This window comes from Typopeltis vanoorti, chromosome 16 (genome assembly GCF_054136105.1).
Source record: "Typopeltis vanoorti isolate ZY-2024b chromosome 16, IOZ_Tvanoo_1.0, whole genome shotgun sequence".
Taxonomy (NCBI): domain Eukaryota; kingdom Metazoa; phylum Arthropoda; class Arachnida; order Uropygi; family Thelyphonidae; genus Typopeltis; species Typopeltis vanoorti.
The window spans coordinates 16,410,482-16,428,741 of NC_143564.1; the positions used below are offsets into that span (position 1 = coordinate 16,410,482).

General features: G+C 35.0%; 1 protein-coding gene across 2 annotated transcripts in view; it reads right to left on the reverse strand.

The window, feature by feature from the left end:
- The window catches only part of LOC150097869 (uncharacterized), a 622,248-nt gene that overhangs the window by 251,584 nt on the left and 352,404 nt on the right, over window positions 1-18,260 (reverse strand). For both annotated transcript variants that reach the window (XM_090405962.1, XM_090405961.1), the window contains exon 13: window positions 13,700-13,865. In XM_090405962.1, the coding sequence (XP_090262088.1) occupies window positions 13,700-13,865 (166 nt within the window). The remainder of the gene's footprint in view (window positions 1-13,699; window positions 13,866-18,260) is intronic.

Below are 18,260 nucleotides of genomic sequence, written 5' to 3' on the forward strand. Positions count from 1 at the left end.
AGACTAGTGGAGAGAAGGAAGAGGGGAGATATGATAGAGACCTACAAGTTGGTAAGGGGTTGCTATAGGATCAATGGTGGAGAAGTTCTACAGCGAATAGTGAGAGATCAGGGGAGAACCAGAGGTCATCCCTGGAAACTGTATAAAGAGGGTGTGAGTAGGGGAGTGAGAGGCAGGTTTTTTTCGTGCAGAGTTGTGAATGATTGGAATGCCTTGCCTGAGAGTGTGGTGTCTGCAAGGAGTTTGAATGTGTTTAAGACCCGGTATGATGAGATGTGTGTGAGATAAAAGGACCTCCTAGATGAGTCTTTGACTCCATGAGGTCTTGTTTAATAATAATAATAATAATAATAATAATAATAATAATAATTTCTAAGCTTCTTCAACAACCTCCAGAATATCTTACCACCTTCTTGATATTTATTTTCTATGTTCTTACCAAAGTCTTCCCATGACTTTTGTTCAGCTACTTTTACACAGTGTTTAGCTTTCTTACATTTATCTCTGTATTCTCTAAGAGCAAAAGCTGACTTATTTGACAGGAATTTTTTGATATGCTTTCTTCTTTTCCTTCACTGCCTCTTTAACTTCCTGTGTCCACCATGGAGTTCTGATTTTTCTATCCTTGCAGACAACCTCACCACATGCCACTCTGGCTGAATCAATTAAGGTTTTCTTCAAGGCTTGCCATGGAATCTCTAAAGTTTGGTTCCTGTTCTCAAACTCTTTTATTTTTTCTTCAATAATCTTTGTGTATTTAGTCTACAGTTCACATCAGAGAGCTGCTCAACTTTTATTCGCTTTAAAACTTTCTAACATGTTATTCTTTTCAATATGAAATTCAATTTTATCCTGTTCAAGACTAAATAGTGATCACTTCCAATTTCAAATCTTCTGTACACCCTGGTGTCCTGCACCAAGGAGAAAACATCACTATCAACAATAACATAGTCAATGAGACTTTTCTTATGCCTTGCCTCTTCTCTCCATCTGAATTAATGCATATTTTTATGTTGGAACATGGTGATAGTAATAACAAGTCCATATTCTGAGCAGGTTTTATAAATCCAACAGGTTTTTCCCATTATTATTATCTTTGTTCTTTTCTTCAAATTTTCCCAAAATATTTTTGTAGGCCTGACAATCATTTCCTACTCTGCTATTTAGATCCTCAACAAGGACTAACTTTTCCTTTTTCATTGTGTCAGTTGTTTTCTCTAAAGCCTCAAAAAATTCCTCCACTTCTACCTTAGTAGAACCTTCTGTGGACCACAGCCACAAATAAATATCATTTGCTGTTTTAAGGATACTTGTGACATAAGACTGAATGATAAATGCACATAAACACAAGAAAGATATTTAATTAACCAGATATTTCGGTCTGGAAATAGCAGACCATCCTCAGTTGTATTACAAGAACAGTTATAAAAAATACAAGCTAGAATATTAACAATAGATCGTTTAAAATAGAACAAGCTGCGTGATGTAATATGATCTCATACGGAGGTAGCAGGGTTTTTTCCTCCCGGAAACTCGGGTTTTTCATCCCGCATACAGACAAATCGGCCCTTCAGAACACACACAATTTACAGACAAAAATACTAGCTGTGGTAGTTGTGGCCAGTAGATGGCGTTGATGTAGGTGATTGGTAGTAGAGGCTCGATGTAGTAGTGTAGGCTGAGTGTTGTATAGTAGGTGTCATGAATAATAATAATGTTATATTACTACGTATGAAACGGAATATTTTGAAGTAGAGACATGATTAAAAAAAAAAAAAAGTAATCTTGATTAGACTTTTCCAGATTTTTGATATAGATATACAGTCATAAAGATTCAAGTTGGGACGATGGAGCAAGGCCTCCACGCTTTCCTTGAACAAACGTTCAAACCTATAACGAGATCTATGTAAGAGGCGAATCCTGGACCAAAGGATGTTGTGGTCAGTTTCAATCCCATGCTGAGCCAATCCAGACTTTTCAGGTTTGTTGTGAAGAATGGAGGATTGGTGTTCTTGGATTTTTTTTTCAAGAGAATGTCCAGTCTGTCCAAAATAGGATAGATCACAATTCTTTTTTCTCTTGAAATAAGAATCCAAGAACACCAATCCTCCATTCTTCACAACAAACCTGAAAAGTCTGGATTGGCTCAGCATGGGATTGAAACTGACCACAACATCCTTTGGTCCAGGACTCGCCTCTTACATAGATCTCGTTATAGGTTTGAACGTTTGTTCAAGGAAAGCGTGGAGGCCTTGCTCCATCGTCCCAACTTGAATCGTTATGACTGTATATCTATATCAAAAATCTGGGAAAGTCTAATCAAGATTACTCATTAATTTTTTTTTTTTTTTAAATCATGTCTCTACTTCAAAATATTCCGTTTCATACTTAATGATATAATACCACACAGCTTGTTCTATTCTAAACGATCGATTGTTAATATTCCAGCTTGTATTTTTTATAACTGTTCTTGTAATACCACTGAGGATGGTCTGCTATTTCCAGACCGAAATATCTGGTTAATTAAATATCTTTCTTGTATTTACGTGCATTTATCATTAAGTCTCATTGTCCAGTTGCTCATTTTGATGTTTGCCCATATCACTCTACTTGCGACTGCCTGCCATTCAAGAAGATTGGCCTCGTATTTAGTGTTGAATACAATGGCTACTCCTTCTTTTCCTTGCTTGTCATTGCCTGAATATAACATTTTGTATTTATTGCTCAGAAAGATCTCACCAGTTTTTGTCTTTTTTGTTTCAGTCACCCCTATTATGTCAATCTGGTACTTATCTAATTCCTCAGCTAGCTCCATTTCTTTGCCATTCAGGTTTCTTATGTTGATAGTACCGATCTTTAACTCTGGTGATGTTGAGTTGGGGTGTTTTTTTCAGATTTGTTCCAGTAGCTGACTTTTTGCTGTTCACCCTTGTTCCCTGGTGAAAACAACAGGGGCCTTGTTTAACCGGACGATGCCCCAGCCGGCATGAAATTTTGTCATGTTGTACCATCATTTTGTAATTTTCTTTAAGCCAATAAGAATTACAATTTGGTCAGCTAAATCCCAAATTGCCAGCCCATCCTTGTTCGTTCATCAAATTCAACAGGGTCAATCAACAGGGTGCACCACGATAAGGTGAGGATTGGACATTAGGTCAGAAGCCCTGGTTGGTGCTCCACATTCCTTTAAAGGCTATGTGGAGATCTCTTCTCAGTTATATAGCTTTGACCCTTAAGCACCCCTATCGAAATGAATGAAACCACAAAATCAAGTTTATTACAGTAGAGAAAGAATAGCCAGTTACCATTTATAGATATTACGATTAAAAAAAAAATGCAGATTACTACATGCTTTCTAATACCACCACTCAATACAAAAATGAGCTACTAAAATAACACTGCCATAGGGCACTAAAACTTTTCAGGAAGAGGAAAAAGAAAGCATGGTAAACTGCTATTTCAACCAATGCTGTGTAATGGTTTACAATAAAATATCTAAAGAAAGCACTGTTCACAGATTTATTCAGGAACTCATCCAACATGAAAAGTGCTGACAGAATTTTTTTTTTTTATCACATCTGTCTCTAATTACATTGAACAAAGAGCTTTGAGAAGTTAGCATAAAAGTCATCTTCAAAGCTGTGGAAAATTTACAAAATATCCCCATCCTTAATTAAAAACAATACTATATAAGATGAGCTGCACTGATATAGATTGAAATATATGTCGGTCAAAGGAACTGATTATTGAAAATTTAAGATGGAGAACATGCCACAGGTGTTAAGCACAGTTGAGGTTCTTTCTTATAGAACATTCTTATAGCATGTGACAAGAGGTTCAGTATGGGTTTAAGCACGAATGCTTTACACCTTTCCCTAAAGATTTTCAAGAGAAAACTGCTTTACGGTTCAAGAATTTTGAGTACTTCTGCATAATTGGGCCCACATTTTCTAATTATTATTATTATTACAGTTGACTCTAACAACAGCAGCTTATAGGGACTATAGAAATAAATTATAGTGGACAGAATACTATAGAGCAGTGTTTCTCACCCTGTGGTCTGCAACGATGGGACAGGTGGTCCGCAGGCAGTCTTAAATTATTATTATGGGCGACTCCAGGAAGTCCTTAGACTCATCGAGGGAGGACGTAAACATCATATCCACACAACTATACAACATTCTCACAGTATCTATCATACCATGCCTTGAACTCACTCACTGTCACAGCACCCACAACAGACTCTGGCAGCTTATTCCACTCATTTACCAGTCTAAAAGTAAAGAACCCAGCTATAACACCCTTGCTAAAGGGTGTTACAGCTGGGTTCTTTACTTTTAGAACCCAGCTTCTAACCACACTCTTGCCCAGCTTCCATAGGTATCTCCTAGTTCTCCCACCACCAGTCCTGATCTCAAAAATATCCTCTGAGTTAATCCTATAGAAACCCTTTAGCAATTTGAATGTCTCAATCATATCTTCCCTTTTCTGCCTATCAACTAATTTCTGCAACCCACAAATCTTCAACATGTTCTCATAAGGTTCATTCCATAGACCTACTATCATCTTGGTCACTCAACTCTGGATCATCTCCTCCCCATCAAGAAGAAACCTAGGTGACCAAATCGGGGCACAGTATCATCATCATCAAATTCATGCCATGTACCCACAAGGGGTATACAGGATATGATAGTACTACATGAAAAAAAAATATCATTACTAACTTCCTAACTACAATTTTCCTCCAAATCAGTCTGTTACTTGTCAAGACTCCAACATTATCAGATCTTATATTTCTATCGTCTAAGGCACTTTGTACCGTATCAATCCACCTATATCTTGGTCTTCCTCTAGGTCGTTTTGTTGCCAACCTGGCAGAGAACACTTCATTTGCTAATCTTTCCTCGCCCATTCTGTTTAGGTGACCATACCACCTGAGATTAGCTCTGCTAACACATTCCTGGATGCTAAGAATATCAAGTTCTTTCCTAATATCTTCGTTTTTAATATGATATTGCCATTGATGCCATCTGTTCACGCCTATAATCTTTCTCAGGACTCTCATATCTGCGGTCTCTAGTCTTTGGTCAAGTGTTTTACTTCTGACCCAGCTCTCAGATCCATAAGTTAAAACTGGTTTGAACACTCGATACAAAATAAATAACGGAAAAAACTCACGTAGAAAGATTATTTAATAGTATAATTTCCACCTGTGTGTCACAGGCATCTTCAGTACATTAAGCTCAAAATTAAACACTAACTGACAATTCCAAAAAGCGCCACCTACTAAGTAGGTGGTGTAAGATAACTAAAAAGGTCAATAACTTTCCTAAAAAAAATAAATAAACAAATAAAAAAAAAATTAATACAATAAAAAGTTAGGAAAGATTAGCTGATTTGTAAAGTACTATCTCCCATAAAGTGGATAGACGTAAGCCGTTGGATCTGTTGAAGTTAGGAGAATGAAGTAGAGTTTCACATGTTTCTTTATAAAGGCGTTCCATGAGAAACTGACTTTTGTGAAGAACTCTTCTCTTTCTCCAATGAACTCTGTGTCTAGTGAAGATGGCATGTTCAGAAAGTCCAGATCTAAGGGATAGTAATGCGCATTATTTCCTCTGCATTTGAAGAGGAAGACATATTAAAACTACTCAAAGTTCTTTTAATGAAGCAATTCTTATAACCATTAGATAGAAAGGAAGAAATTATATATTGTAGTTCTTTCTGTAAAAGATTGTCTGTAGAACAAAAGGAGTGGGCCCGATGAACCAGTGTTTTAATAGATCCTGCCTTTTGACTGGGATGGTGATGAGATTCCGCATGGATATAATGGCCTATATGAGTCTTCTTTCTATAAACTGAGAAATGTAGGTTACCATCTGGTTGGCAAAGAATTAGAAGATCTAAAAAGGCTAACTGCTTATTTGATTCTACTTCTAGGGTAAACTTGATCCTAGGATGAATTGCATTTAACTTAGTGAGAAATTGTTGAGGTTCATCAGAAGAGCCATTCCATACAGCAAAAATGTCATCGACATATCTGAACCAATGAGTAGGTCAAAAGTTTTAAAACAACTGAATATTTTTGTTGCCTTTCAACTGTTTAGAAAAATCTCCACCTTTCTCACTTCTCCTAAGGACAAGCTTCCACATCTTAATCATACAGGTGTCTACCAGATTCCGTGCTCTTGTGGATTATCTTATTTCGGACAAACGGGAAGATCTGCCTCTATTCGGCTAGAAGAACACCAATCTTATATTGAATATTTTAAACCTGAAAAGTCTGGACTTTCTGAACATGCCATCTTCACTAGACACAGAGTTCATTGGAGAAAGACAAGAGTTCTTCACAAAAGTCAGTTTCTCATGGAACGCCTTTATAAAGAAACATGTGAAACTCTACTTCATTCTCCTAACTTAAACAGATCCGACGGCTTACGTCTATCCCCTTTATGGGAGATAGTACTTTACAAATCAGCTAATCTTTCCTAACTTTTTATTGTATTATTATTATTATTTTTTTATTATTTTATTTTAGGAAAGTTATTGACCTTTTTAGTTATCTTAAACCAGCTACTTAGGTGGCGCTTTTTTGAATTGTCAATTAGTGTTTAATTTTGAGCTTAATGTACTGAAGATGCATGTGACACACAGGCAAATATTATGCTATTAAATAATCTTTCTATGTGAGTTTTTTCCGTTATTTATTTTGCATTGATACGACTACTCACGGTTTACCTCTTTTAAAACTGGTTTGAACACTGTCTTGTATACAGCTAATTTAGTTCCAACTAATTTCCCTATTATTCCATATGAATTTATTCAATTGACTTCCCACCATAAAAGCTTTGCTGATTCTGTTGTCTATTTCTATATTTAATTTATCATCTTCAGTAAAAATCGTGCCTAAGTAGCTGAAATGTTTTACTTGTTCCACAGGTTCTCCATTCACAACACAGTTGACATTTTCAATGATTCTGCCTATTTTCATTGTCTTTGTCTTTTTATTGCTGACTTTCATACCATATCTATTACAACAGCTATTCAATTTAGTTAGAGAATCTTGCAGACTTGTAGCGGATTTATTTAGAAGTATAACATCATCCACATAAAGCAATGAGCTGACATTAACATCTCCAATTTTGATATCAGGTTTAATACCACTTTCCTTCATAATGTGATCCATATAGATAAAGAATAACAGAGGGGATAATGTACATCCTTGTCTCACACCAGATTTAACATTAAACCACCTTCCTGTACTTCCTTCAATTCTAACTGCTGACTTACAACTCAAATAAAGACTAAGTATTGCTTGATATAATGCCCCATTGACACCATATAACTGCAGCGTATTCAACAGCTTCTCTCTTGGCACCTTATCATATGCCTTTTCCAAATCGACAAAACTTAAATACAGATCTTTGTTATATTCCCATGCTTTTTCGACTATTTGTCGTAAAAGTGAAGATCTGATCCTGACAGCCTCTATTTGGCCTGAATCCAGCTTGTTCTTCACCAAGCTTTTCTTCAACAATTCTTCTCAACCGTTTCTCAAGTATACTTGCAACTTGCATAGATTTTACCAAGAACACTCAGTAGGGAAATACCTCTATAATTCTCACATTCAGTTTTATTTCCCTTTTTATATATGGATACTATGAGAGCTCTACTCCAATCATCGGGAATTCATCCCTCTGTCCAGGCTTTCTGAACATATGCAGAGCAGCCACTATAAGACTCTTATACCATCATACTTCAGCATTTCTGGTCAAATATCATCTACTCCTGCTGCCTTTCCACATTTCAAGCCTTTGATGGCTTTTTCTACTTCAATTATGGATAGGTATTCCTGCATGCATGCCTGGTCAGTGTTTTTTACCACTGTGCTGTCATCACTGCTTGTTTCATTTAGCAGTTTTTCAAAGTAATTACTCCATACTTCAAGGATATCTTTTTCTCCAGTTTTCATGTCACCTTTATCATCTCTAACTCCTTTTACAGCACTCTTTCCTCCATTCCAAAGCTTCTTCAACAACCTCCAGAATATTTTGCCACCTTCTTGATATTTATTTTCTATATTCTTGCCAAAGTCCTCCCATGACTTTTGTTTAGCTAGTTTTACACAGTGTTTAGCATTCTTGCATTTGTCTCTATATTCTCTAAGAGCACAAGCTGACTTATTTGACAGGAACTTTTGATATGATTTCTTCTTTTCCTTCACTGCCTCTTTAACTTCCTGTGTCCACCAGGGACTTCTGATTTTTTTATCCTTGCAGACAACCTCACCACATGCCTCTCTGGCAGAATCAATCAATGTTTTCTTCAGAGTTTGCCACTGAATCTCCAAGGTTTGATTCCTGTTCTCAAACTCTTTCATTTTTTCTTCAATAATCTTTGTGTATTTTAGTCTACAGTTCACATCTGAGAGCTGCTCAACTTTTATTCGCTTTAAAACTTTCTTACATGTTATTCTTTTCAATATGAAATTCAATTTTATCCTGCTCAAGACTAAATAGTGATCACTTCTAATTTCAAATCCGATGTACACTCTGGTGTCCTGCACCAGGGAAAAAAACATCACTATCAACAATAACATAGTCAATGAGACTTTTCTTATTCCTAGCCTCTTCTCTCCATGTGAATTTGTGCAAATCTTTATGTTGGAACATGGTGTTAGTAATAACCAGTCCATGTCTGAGCAGAAATCCAACAGATATTTGCCATTATTATCAGCTTTGCTCTTTTCTCCAAATTTTCCTAAAATATTTTTGTATGTCTCACAATCATTTCCTACTCTGCTATTTAGATCCCCAACAAGGACCAACTTTTCCTTTTTCATTGTGTCAGTTGCTTTTACTCAAGCCTCAAAAAAAATTCCTCCACTTCTCCTTAGTAGAACCTTATGTGGGACCATAGGCATAAATAAGTCTCATTGTGCAGTTCTCCATTCTCATATTTGCCCACATTACTCTACTTGAGACTGACTGCCATTCAAGAAGATTAGCCTCGTATTTTGTGTTGAATACTATGGCTACTCCTTCTTTTCCTTGATTTTCATTGCCTGAATATAACATTTTGTATTTATTGCTCAGAAAGATCTCACCAGTTTTGGTCTTTTTTGTTTTAGTCACCCCTATTATGTCGATCTGGTGCTTATCTAATTCCTCAGCTAGCTCCATTTCTTTGCCATTCAGGTTTCTTATGTTGATAGTACCGATCTTTAACTCTGGTGATGCTGAGTTGGGGTTTGTTTTCATATTTGTTCCAGTAGCTGACTTTTCGCTGTTCGCCCTGGTTCCTTGGCGAAAACAACGCTGCCCTTGTTTATCTGGGCGACGCCCCAGCCAGCATGAAATTTTGTCATGTACCATCATTTTTTATTTTGGTTTAACCAATAAGAATACAATTTGTTCGGCTAAATCCCAAATTGCCAGCCCATCCTTGTTCGTTCAGTATCCAAGTAGATACCCAACAGGGTGCACCACGAGAAGGTGTGGATTGGGGAAGATTGAGGAAGGTCGAGATTAAATAAATAATATATTTTTTAATTATTCAAACAAAACAAATTAAATATGAATAAGTAAAAATTATTGAAATAAAACAGATAGTAAAAAACAACAACAAAGAGTGGCAGAAAGTTCGTTCATTGAATATTCTGCCACTACCATAATTTGTAGCCACAGACCGATGAGTAATAAAAGATGGGTGAAGTGAACAACAATATGATTTTTTGCTACAAATACAAAGTACTAAGCATTCCATTGCTGTTTTGTCATATTTGAAGTATACATGTTAGTCACATTTCAACTAATTGCTTGTTGTTCATTGATTTTTATTATTGAAGGTTTTCCTCCTTCAACCAAGGCCCGATATATCTTCAGAAGAGCTAAGTGATACTTGGACAAAGTGTGTCGTGAGTTACCCCTGTATTTATATATTTTTCGGGAACATTTTTTAATAATGGAAAAGTGGCTTAAAACTAGGACTGTGCAAAGAAAAGCAAATGAAACAGGTGATATTAACCCTAATTTCGATACATGTGTTGTAACGGCAAGTAAATCTGATACTATTGAAATAGAAGAAATAAGCAGTTCAAAGAAAAAATACAATAGGAAATATAACAGTTCATATTTGGAATTCAAGTTTATTGGTGTGGATATGAAAGTGAACAGAAACCTTAATGTGTTTTGTGTTATGAAGTGTGGTCGAACGAGTGCAGGAAACTTACGAAACTCCGATTACAATTTGGAATTAAACATTGTGATGTGAAAAATAAGCCAAATGAATTTTTTCAGGGACATGAGAAAGATATAGTTTCAGCCATGGGTTCAATTAATAGTAAGGCACTGGAAGCATTGTATCTCTTAAGTTTGCACATAACGAAAACAGGGAAACCTCATTCTATCAGGGAAAATTTACTACTTCCAGCTATATAAGATGTAAAAACTATGTTTGGCAACAAGTTACTAAAAGATATTGATTTGATTCCTCTTTCAAATGAGGCTGTCAGTTGTAGAATTAATGATATGGCAGGTGGCGTAGAATCTCAGTTAATTGAAAGAGTTCAGAAGAGAGCCCTTATTATGCGTTACAAATAGATAGACCAGACTACTGATGTTACAAATGATGTGCAGGCAATATGCTACGTAAGATATGCGTATGATAACAACATTCATGACGATATTCTGTTTTTAGAATTTTGTCATCCTGAACAAATGGAAGAAATATATCACACTCTCGATAATTACATAATATGCAAAGGGATCCAAAGGGGAAAATGTATGGGCTTCTGTTCAGATGGAGCTTATGCCCTTACAGGCATAGCAGGGAAGGGAAGAGTACATTGGGAAACGTTAGCCTCCATCAGAATTTAAAACTGTGCTATACAACGTTGTAAAGCTAGTTAGTTTTATTAAGGCTTGTTCGTTAAACAACAGGTTATTTTCAGAACTTTGCAATGAAATGGGCAGTGAATATATATATACAACTTTTGCTTCATTCTGAAATTCGCTGGCTTTCCAGAGGCAAAGTACTAACAAGGTTATTTCAATTAAGGAACGAAGTTTTATTGTTTGTAAATGAACGTAATTCTGATTTTGCATCACTCTTTGCTGACGAAGAATGGCTATCAACACTATCCTATCTTTCAGACATTTCTTTTTTTAAATTGAATGGACTAAATCTCTCCCTTCAGGGAAATTCTTTATTCTTGATGCCTATAACAAAATAAAGATTGTTTCCTCTTTTCAAAGTCATACGCACTCCCTTTTATGTTCCAAGATCTTTGTAGGCGGTTAATGGTGATCAAATTGATGTGTGACTTCTAGCATGTCATTGGCTAAGAACGAGTACCTATTCAAGTTTCATAATATCTTATCTGAGTAATCAGTTACCGATGTTTATCAATACTGAGTTGATGTGTTGACATATTTTGTGTTCAGTATGATATTTCCCATAGATTTTAGTGATGGAAAAAAACAGGCGACATTCATATTCTTCAAGTTACAAATTACATCAATCTCTCAAGTGTGCGAGTGGGTTAAGACATCTTGGTCAAAAATGAATGAACAAACTATTGTTAAATCTTTCTTGAAATGTGGAATTAGCAACGTCCTTAATGGAAGTGAAGATCATTTCTTATATGAAGATGATGATGAAGAACAAGAGGAAGAAGAAAGAGAAGAAATTAATGATGATAGAGAAGAGTCAGATGACAGTGACATGGGTTTTGCAGGTTTCTGAAAGATCAGTTTATTATTAAAAATTACCTATTGTTTTATCCATTTTTTTAAAAATCATACTTTAAAGTTTAGGTTTTTTCCAGAAAATTGTATTAAATTTCTTGGGTGCATCTTATACCCCGGAAAATACGGTATGTAAAAGACAGACAATTAGCAACTTTTCCAACATTGGAATCCTTTTTGGTGGAAAATTATATTTTTGTTGATTCTGAGTTTCTGGAAAGAGTTTGTGACCACCTCAAATCTCTGAAATAGAATTTTGAAACATATTTTCCGAATAACTTTCATGAGAAATTTCTGTAGGTTCGCGATCCATTTCAGGTTTAGTCACGAGAACGACCTTTCGTTATCAAAAAAAGAACAGTTAATTGAGCTTTCAAGTGATGGTGGGCTTAAAATGCAATTCTGTGATATTGATTTGGCTCGATTCTGAATCTCACCTTCACTGGGAAATGAATTTCCCTAATTATCTGAAGAAGCATTGAAAATCATCATGCAGTTTTCTACAACCTATTTTTGTGAGAAAGGATTTTCATCGCTCCTTCAAATAAATACAAAATACAGAAATCATCTTAGTGTGTCTACCAATCTTCGACTGAAGTTGACCAATGTTGTGCCAGATATCCAGCTACTCTGCAGGGCCAAGAAGCTCAACTACCTCATTAAAAGTAAGTAGTTATATAATTATATTATATTATTTATTTGTTTAATAAAAATTTAAAATTTGTTCAATGAGGATACACTTTTAATCGTTTACTTCCAATTTAATTTTGTTTCCGTATGTATTCAAAACATTACTTCAGATTTATTTTGTTATAAATGGCATAGTTTTTCCCAAATGTTGATAATTCCCACATAGGTTTTTTTTAAAAAGTTACATAGCTGAGTGGTCCGTAGAATTGTTTTAGGCATTTTACTGGCCCTTGGGCTTAGAAACGTTGGGAAACGCTGCTATAGAGAATTTTTTTAGCATAGTATTGTACTCATAGGACTTTTCAGTAGTTTGTTATTTTACATAAATATAAATTTATGAATTATTTTATAATTCATAAATTCATATTATACTGGAATGGTGCCATAATCTTTATATACAGTCAACTATTACTGTCGAAAGTTCTCTGAAACTATGGAAAAAGTTTGCAATAGCGAATAGTTTAAATTATACTTGCCAGGGAATTATATTCTTGTTTAATCCTTTACTAAAATTTAAGCAAACAAAGATCGTACAGGAAGTATCTTCACAACCAGGCAACTTGTATATAGAAGCTGATAACATCACATCTATTACCTTAGTGACCCATAATGCAAAGCACACTTCCTTTTAGATGTACATAATGCTAAGCATTAAGGCAAGTTTGCTACCTAGAGTAAATAGTTAAATACAGTGAATTTCTTTTACTACAAATAGAGTTGTTTAAGGAACTTGTACAGAGCCTGTTAAAGAGAGTGAGCTTGTTATAGTGAGAGTGGATTATATATTATGACAGAATTATATTAAAAATGAAGATATTAGGAAGAGACTCAATACTGTTTGCATTCAAGAATACATGACAGGGCTAATCCAAGATGATATATGGTCACTTAAACAAAATGGAAAGAAAAAATGACTGAATTAATCCACCTGGATCATGGTCTTCTTCATGATCCAGGTGGATTAATTCAATGAGATGTGTCCTATAAGTGAAATATAAGACCTGACGATACTGGAATAATAATACTAACAAGTGATAGAGTAATTTGGAGTAAAAGTGCCCATAGGAGGTTAGCAATAATACAAACTTAATCATGTGGTACTATCATAGTATCTTGTGTTACCCCCCCCCACCTCCCAGAATATATATCAAGAAATTGAGGATGGTGATGATGAATAGCGAAACTGAAAATTTTGATTATTTAGATCAAAATTACTCAAGATAACAGTTATTTTTTCCAATGCTCAGTGTGGAATTCCCTACCTGAATCAGGCACTTTTAATCGAAGAGCATGTATTAATGATGCCTGTAATGAGTCTTTACTCCCACTTTCCGATGATTTTTTCTGATGACATTTACTGGGTATGTTAACAGTAACTGAAGTAACAGAAGAATTTTCTGCCAGATCTGATGAAATATTATCCTCTGTCTTTAAAAAAAAATAAAGAGATCAAGCCATGAAAATTAAATTAAGACATATCCACTTACATCTTATACATACTGAGCAATACGAATAAAAACAATTTTTAATTTCAAAAGCTAATTTCTTTACAAAATTAATTTGTATATACATAATTATTCTTGCATAAGAATAATTATGATTTCATTCTTTTTTTTTTGCTTGATCAAGAATTAACTAAACTCTCAAAAAATGAATTCAAAAATGCAGCAAAGTTAACAAAAACCAAATTTTCAATCATTATTGTTTTTTCTTAAGTACAAACAAGTATATAATTTTAACATGGGTTGAAATATCAGTGATAACTGACAGAATTTGATAGCATAGCCAATTCTCAGCACATTTAATATTCATTTCTAAGATAAACTACTTCTGAGAGACATTAAACACACTATAAAAATTATAACATTATGGCGTGATTCTTTTTTTTTGCATGCTTTTGAGAGCAGAAAGTTAGAATATTGAGATTTCCTTCAGTGGCCAAAGCTTGAATAAAGATGCTAGTTACACTGTGTGTGTGTGTGTGTGTGTGTGTGTGTGTGTGTGTGTGTGTGTGTGTGTGTGTGTGTGTGTGAGGGGGGTAAGAATATCTTGAGACAAGTTTCAGATACCATGATCTATATGTAACAAAAGGTCTAATGCTAGTACTCATTTAGATGATATTATAAAGCTGGGGGTCTAAGCTAAGGGCGCTAATGGTAGCCTTCTTTAAGCCTCTTTAAAGAATGATGACAACATGAAAAGGCTAAATCTGCAGATGGGATACTAGCTCCAAGACTGTTGAGTTTCTTAATATGATTATACAGAATTTGTGTGTGCATGCACGGGCACGCATGTATTGCCATGCATGCCTCAGAAATGTCCTATTATGAACAAGCTGGGAGATTTGCCAACATCCACTGCAGAACAAAATCAAATGGGAAGAAATTATTATTCTTCGGAAAAAGTTATTGGCTTTGGGATTATGGCTGAAGCAACTAAAGGTATGAGGCCAGAGCATTCTGCCTGTGTACTCTTCTGGCAAGTGTATCTGTTCTATGAGATTAAAAATACCCAACTTTAAATAAGTGGTAAACACTACTACCTCCATATTAGACCAATTAATTTACCTTCAACTGAAAAGTCATTATAAAGGTTGTTTGTGTCACAGACAAGATGCAACCCCAGGACTTTCCAACCAAAGAGTAGAAAAGTTCAAATTTCACACAGTCCTGATTGTCTCTGGAATTTGGAAACAGCTGTTCCACTTCTTTCGATTAATGTGTACAATATCATTATCTCTATGATGGTCAACATCCAACCATAAACAGTGATTCTGCCTTCAGAGTAAACAAAACAAAATTTCGTCCTGGTTGTTCATAAAATATACAAAAGATGGTCGGGAAAAATAATAATAAATACAGTTGACCCTTGAAGAATGTGGGTGTGAACTGAATGGATCCACTTATATGCAGATTTTTTTCAATAAATATGCTGAAAATTTTTTTGGAGATATACAATTTGAAAAACTCACAGACGAATTATGTAGACTAGAAATATAAAAATAAATATAAAAAAAGGGTTAAGTATGTGTGAATTCATGAAAGATACAGAGACACTATTCTATTTTATAATTTACTTCCATAAAATATATATAGATCTATTATAAAAAGTTAAGATTTATCAACACTTACACACACAAACACTTACTTACAGACAGCACATGCAGCATTTGTTGTCGAGAGAAATGTAAACAAAGATAAAGATGCAGTATTAAATCATCATTGCATAAAATTAACTGTCATTAATTAGTTACATTTATTTATTTAATTAAAATAAAATATTTTTATAATGATTCGTTTATTACTGTACAGTTTAAGCTACCTTGAACCAATCGTATCGATTACACTAGGCTACCATAAAGCATCATACTGCTGCTTCTTCATTATCAATGCATGAATCATTATACCTGTAAATAAATATGAATTTCTTTTTCATATTATCTTTTCATTTTTGATGTCTAGTGTTAGTAATACGTATAGCATGTACAAGGGTGGTCTGAAAAATTCTCGGCTTCAACCATATATGGCAACACATTTTTTTTTTAACTTGGTACATCTGTCATAAGCATCCATGTGAAATTGCAAGTCATTCTATCAAGTAGTTTGTTTTATACAGCTGTCTGAAGCAAAAGTGTTGTCTGTATCCCTTGAAATGGATAAAATTGAGTATCATGCGGTTATAAAATTCTTTGTAAAAGAAGGTTTAATGCAAAGGAAATTTGTTCAAAGTTCATAAAAATGTATGGTCATTCTTATGATTTGTTTTAGACAATTAGACAAAGAAATGGACTGAGGAGTTTAAACATGGCCGTATCAACCTTGAAAATGATCCACAAGAAGCACGTCCAAAAAAGTGTACCAACACCTGAAATCATTGATCAAGTGAACGATATGGTATTGGATGACCGGTGAATCAAAGTGCGTGAAATTGCTGGGACTATATGCATTTAAAAAGAATGTGGAGGATGTATTTTGCATGAAGAATTGCAACTGAAAAAGCTTTGCGCAAGATAGGTGTGTGCCTGCTCACAGAAGATCAAAAATGCACTCGCATGAAAATCTCCGAACAGTGCTCGGAGCAATTTAACAAGAATAAAACTGATTTTGTGCACTGATTTATTACTATGGATGACACTTGGTGGATTCACCATTACACACCAGAATCCAAACAGCAGTCAAAACAGTGGACAGAAGCTGGTTGTTCAGTGCCAAAGTCGGTTCCATCAGCAGGAAAGGTCATGGCATCGGTGTTTTGGGATGCTAAAGACATTTTGTTTATTATATTGAAAAAGGTAAACAATAACTGGGGAATGTTATTCCAATCTTTTAACCACATTAGACGAAAAAATTTGTGAAAAAAGACCCGGCTTGCAGAAGAAAAAAAATCGTCTTTCGTCAGGACAATGCACCTGCCCAGAAAGGTGTTTTGGCAATGGGAAAATTAAGGGATCTGTACTATGAATTGTTGGCACATCCACTGTTTCCTAGATTTGGCTCCCTCTGACTTCTATCTCTTCCCAAAACTAAAACTCTTCCTTCCTGGTCAGCATTTTTCTTCGAATCAAGAGGTGATTTCAACTGTAGAGGGGTACGGGGACGGGATAATAGCATTGGAGCATTGCTGGAATAAATGTATTAGTCTTAAGGGAGATTATGTTGAAAAATAAAAATAATTTTGAAATTAGAAATTCGTTTTTTTTCATTGTTAGGCCAAGAACTTTTCAGACCACCCTCGTAAATTGCTTGGGATATTGTTAAGAGCTGAAGATATCGCTCAGATGAGTAATTTCTTGGTTTAAAGATGTATCTGGAAACAAGTATTTGTAGGCATTAATGAATTGTGTTAATAAGACAGATTTTTTTGCCACAATAAGGGGTGATAGGAGGTGAAATGCAAATAATTTCCAGAGTTTGGAGGTTTGTGGTATATATGGGCTGCTAAGTTTAAATGTGGTTGTACCAGTCTTGAAGATGATCCACGTGAAGGACGTCCAAAAACTGTAACACCACCAGAAATCATTGATCAAGTGCACGATATGGTATCGGATGACCAGCGAGTCAAAGTGCGTGAAATTTCTGAGACCATAGGCATTTCAAAAGAATGCGTAGGATATATTTTCCATGAAGAATTGCAAATCTCAAAGCTTTGCACAAGATGGGTGCTGCGAAAAACCTGCCCAGTGGCTCAGTTTCGTCCCACAGAGCAGGCAGGCCGATCCCCTGAACACACATGGATTACAGTCATGAATACGTCTCAGCCATATGCTGGTCCTGAGCACGGATAAAATTGGGATGAGGAAAGCAATGGTGAAGTACCCTGTAAAAATCTCACCAGGAATTTTCACTGAAAGGGAAAATCAGAATCAGAAATTGGTACTAAAATGATGATTGAATCTAATGAGAGCCAAATTCAAAAAGTTCATGGTTTCATTTTTTTCATAATCAACTGTGAATTTTAACCTAGTGTGAAAGTTGTTGAATGACCTAACTATTGTATAGCATTCGCATTACTGATGCAGTACATTTTCCACATTACATTACAATGGACAGTACACTGTATTGCTCATAATAAGTGATGTTAATCGGCAGTTAGGAGATAAAAATTATGTTTCCATATGGGCAAGAAAAAGTTTAGTGACTATATTGCTAAGATTCTACCCATGAGCAGACTAATTTTGTTGTTCTTGGAACAGATCTAAATTTTGTTGTTCTTCTTTGAGTTGATGTAAACAGTTTTCATTTGGTGGAATCTTAAGAAATTGTTTTGTAAGCATTTGAGTAATTGACAATGCCAAGAATTTTATTATGGTAATCTGTTTTGTTT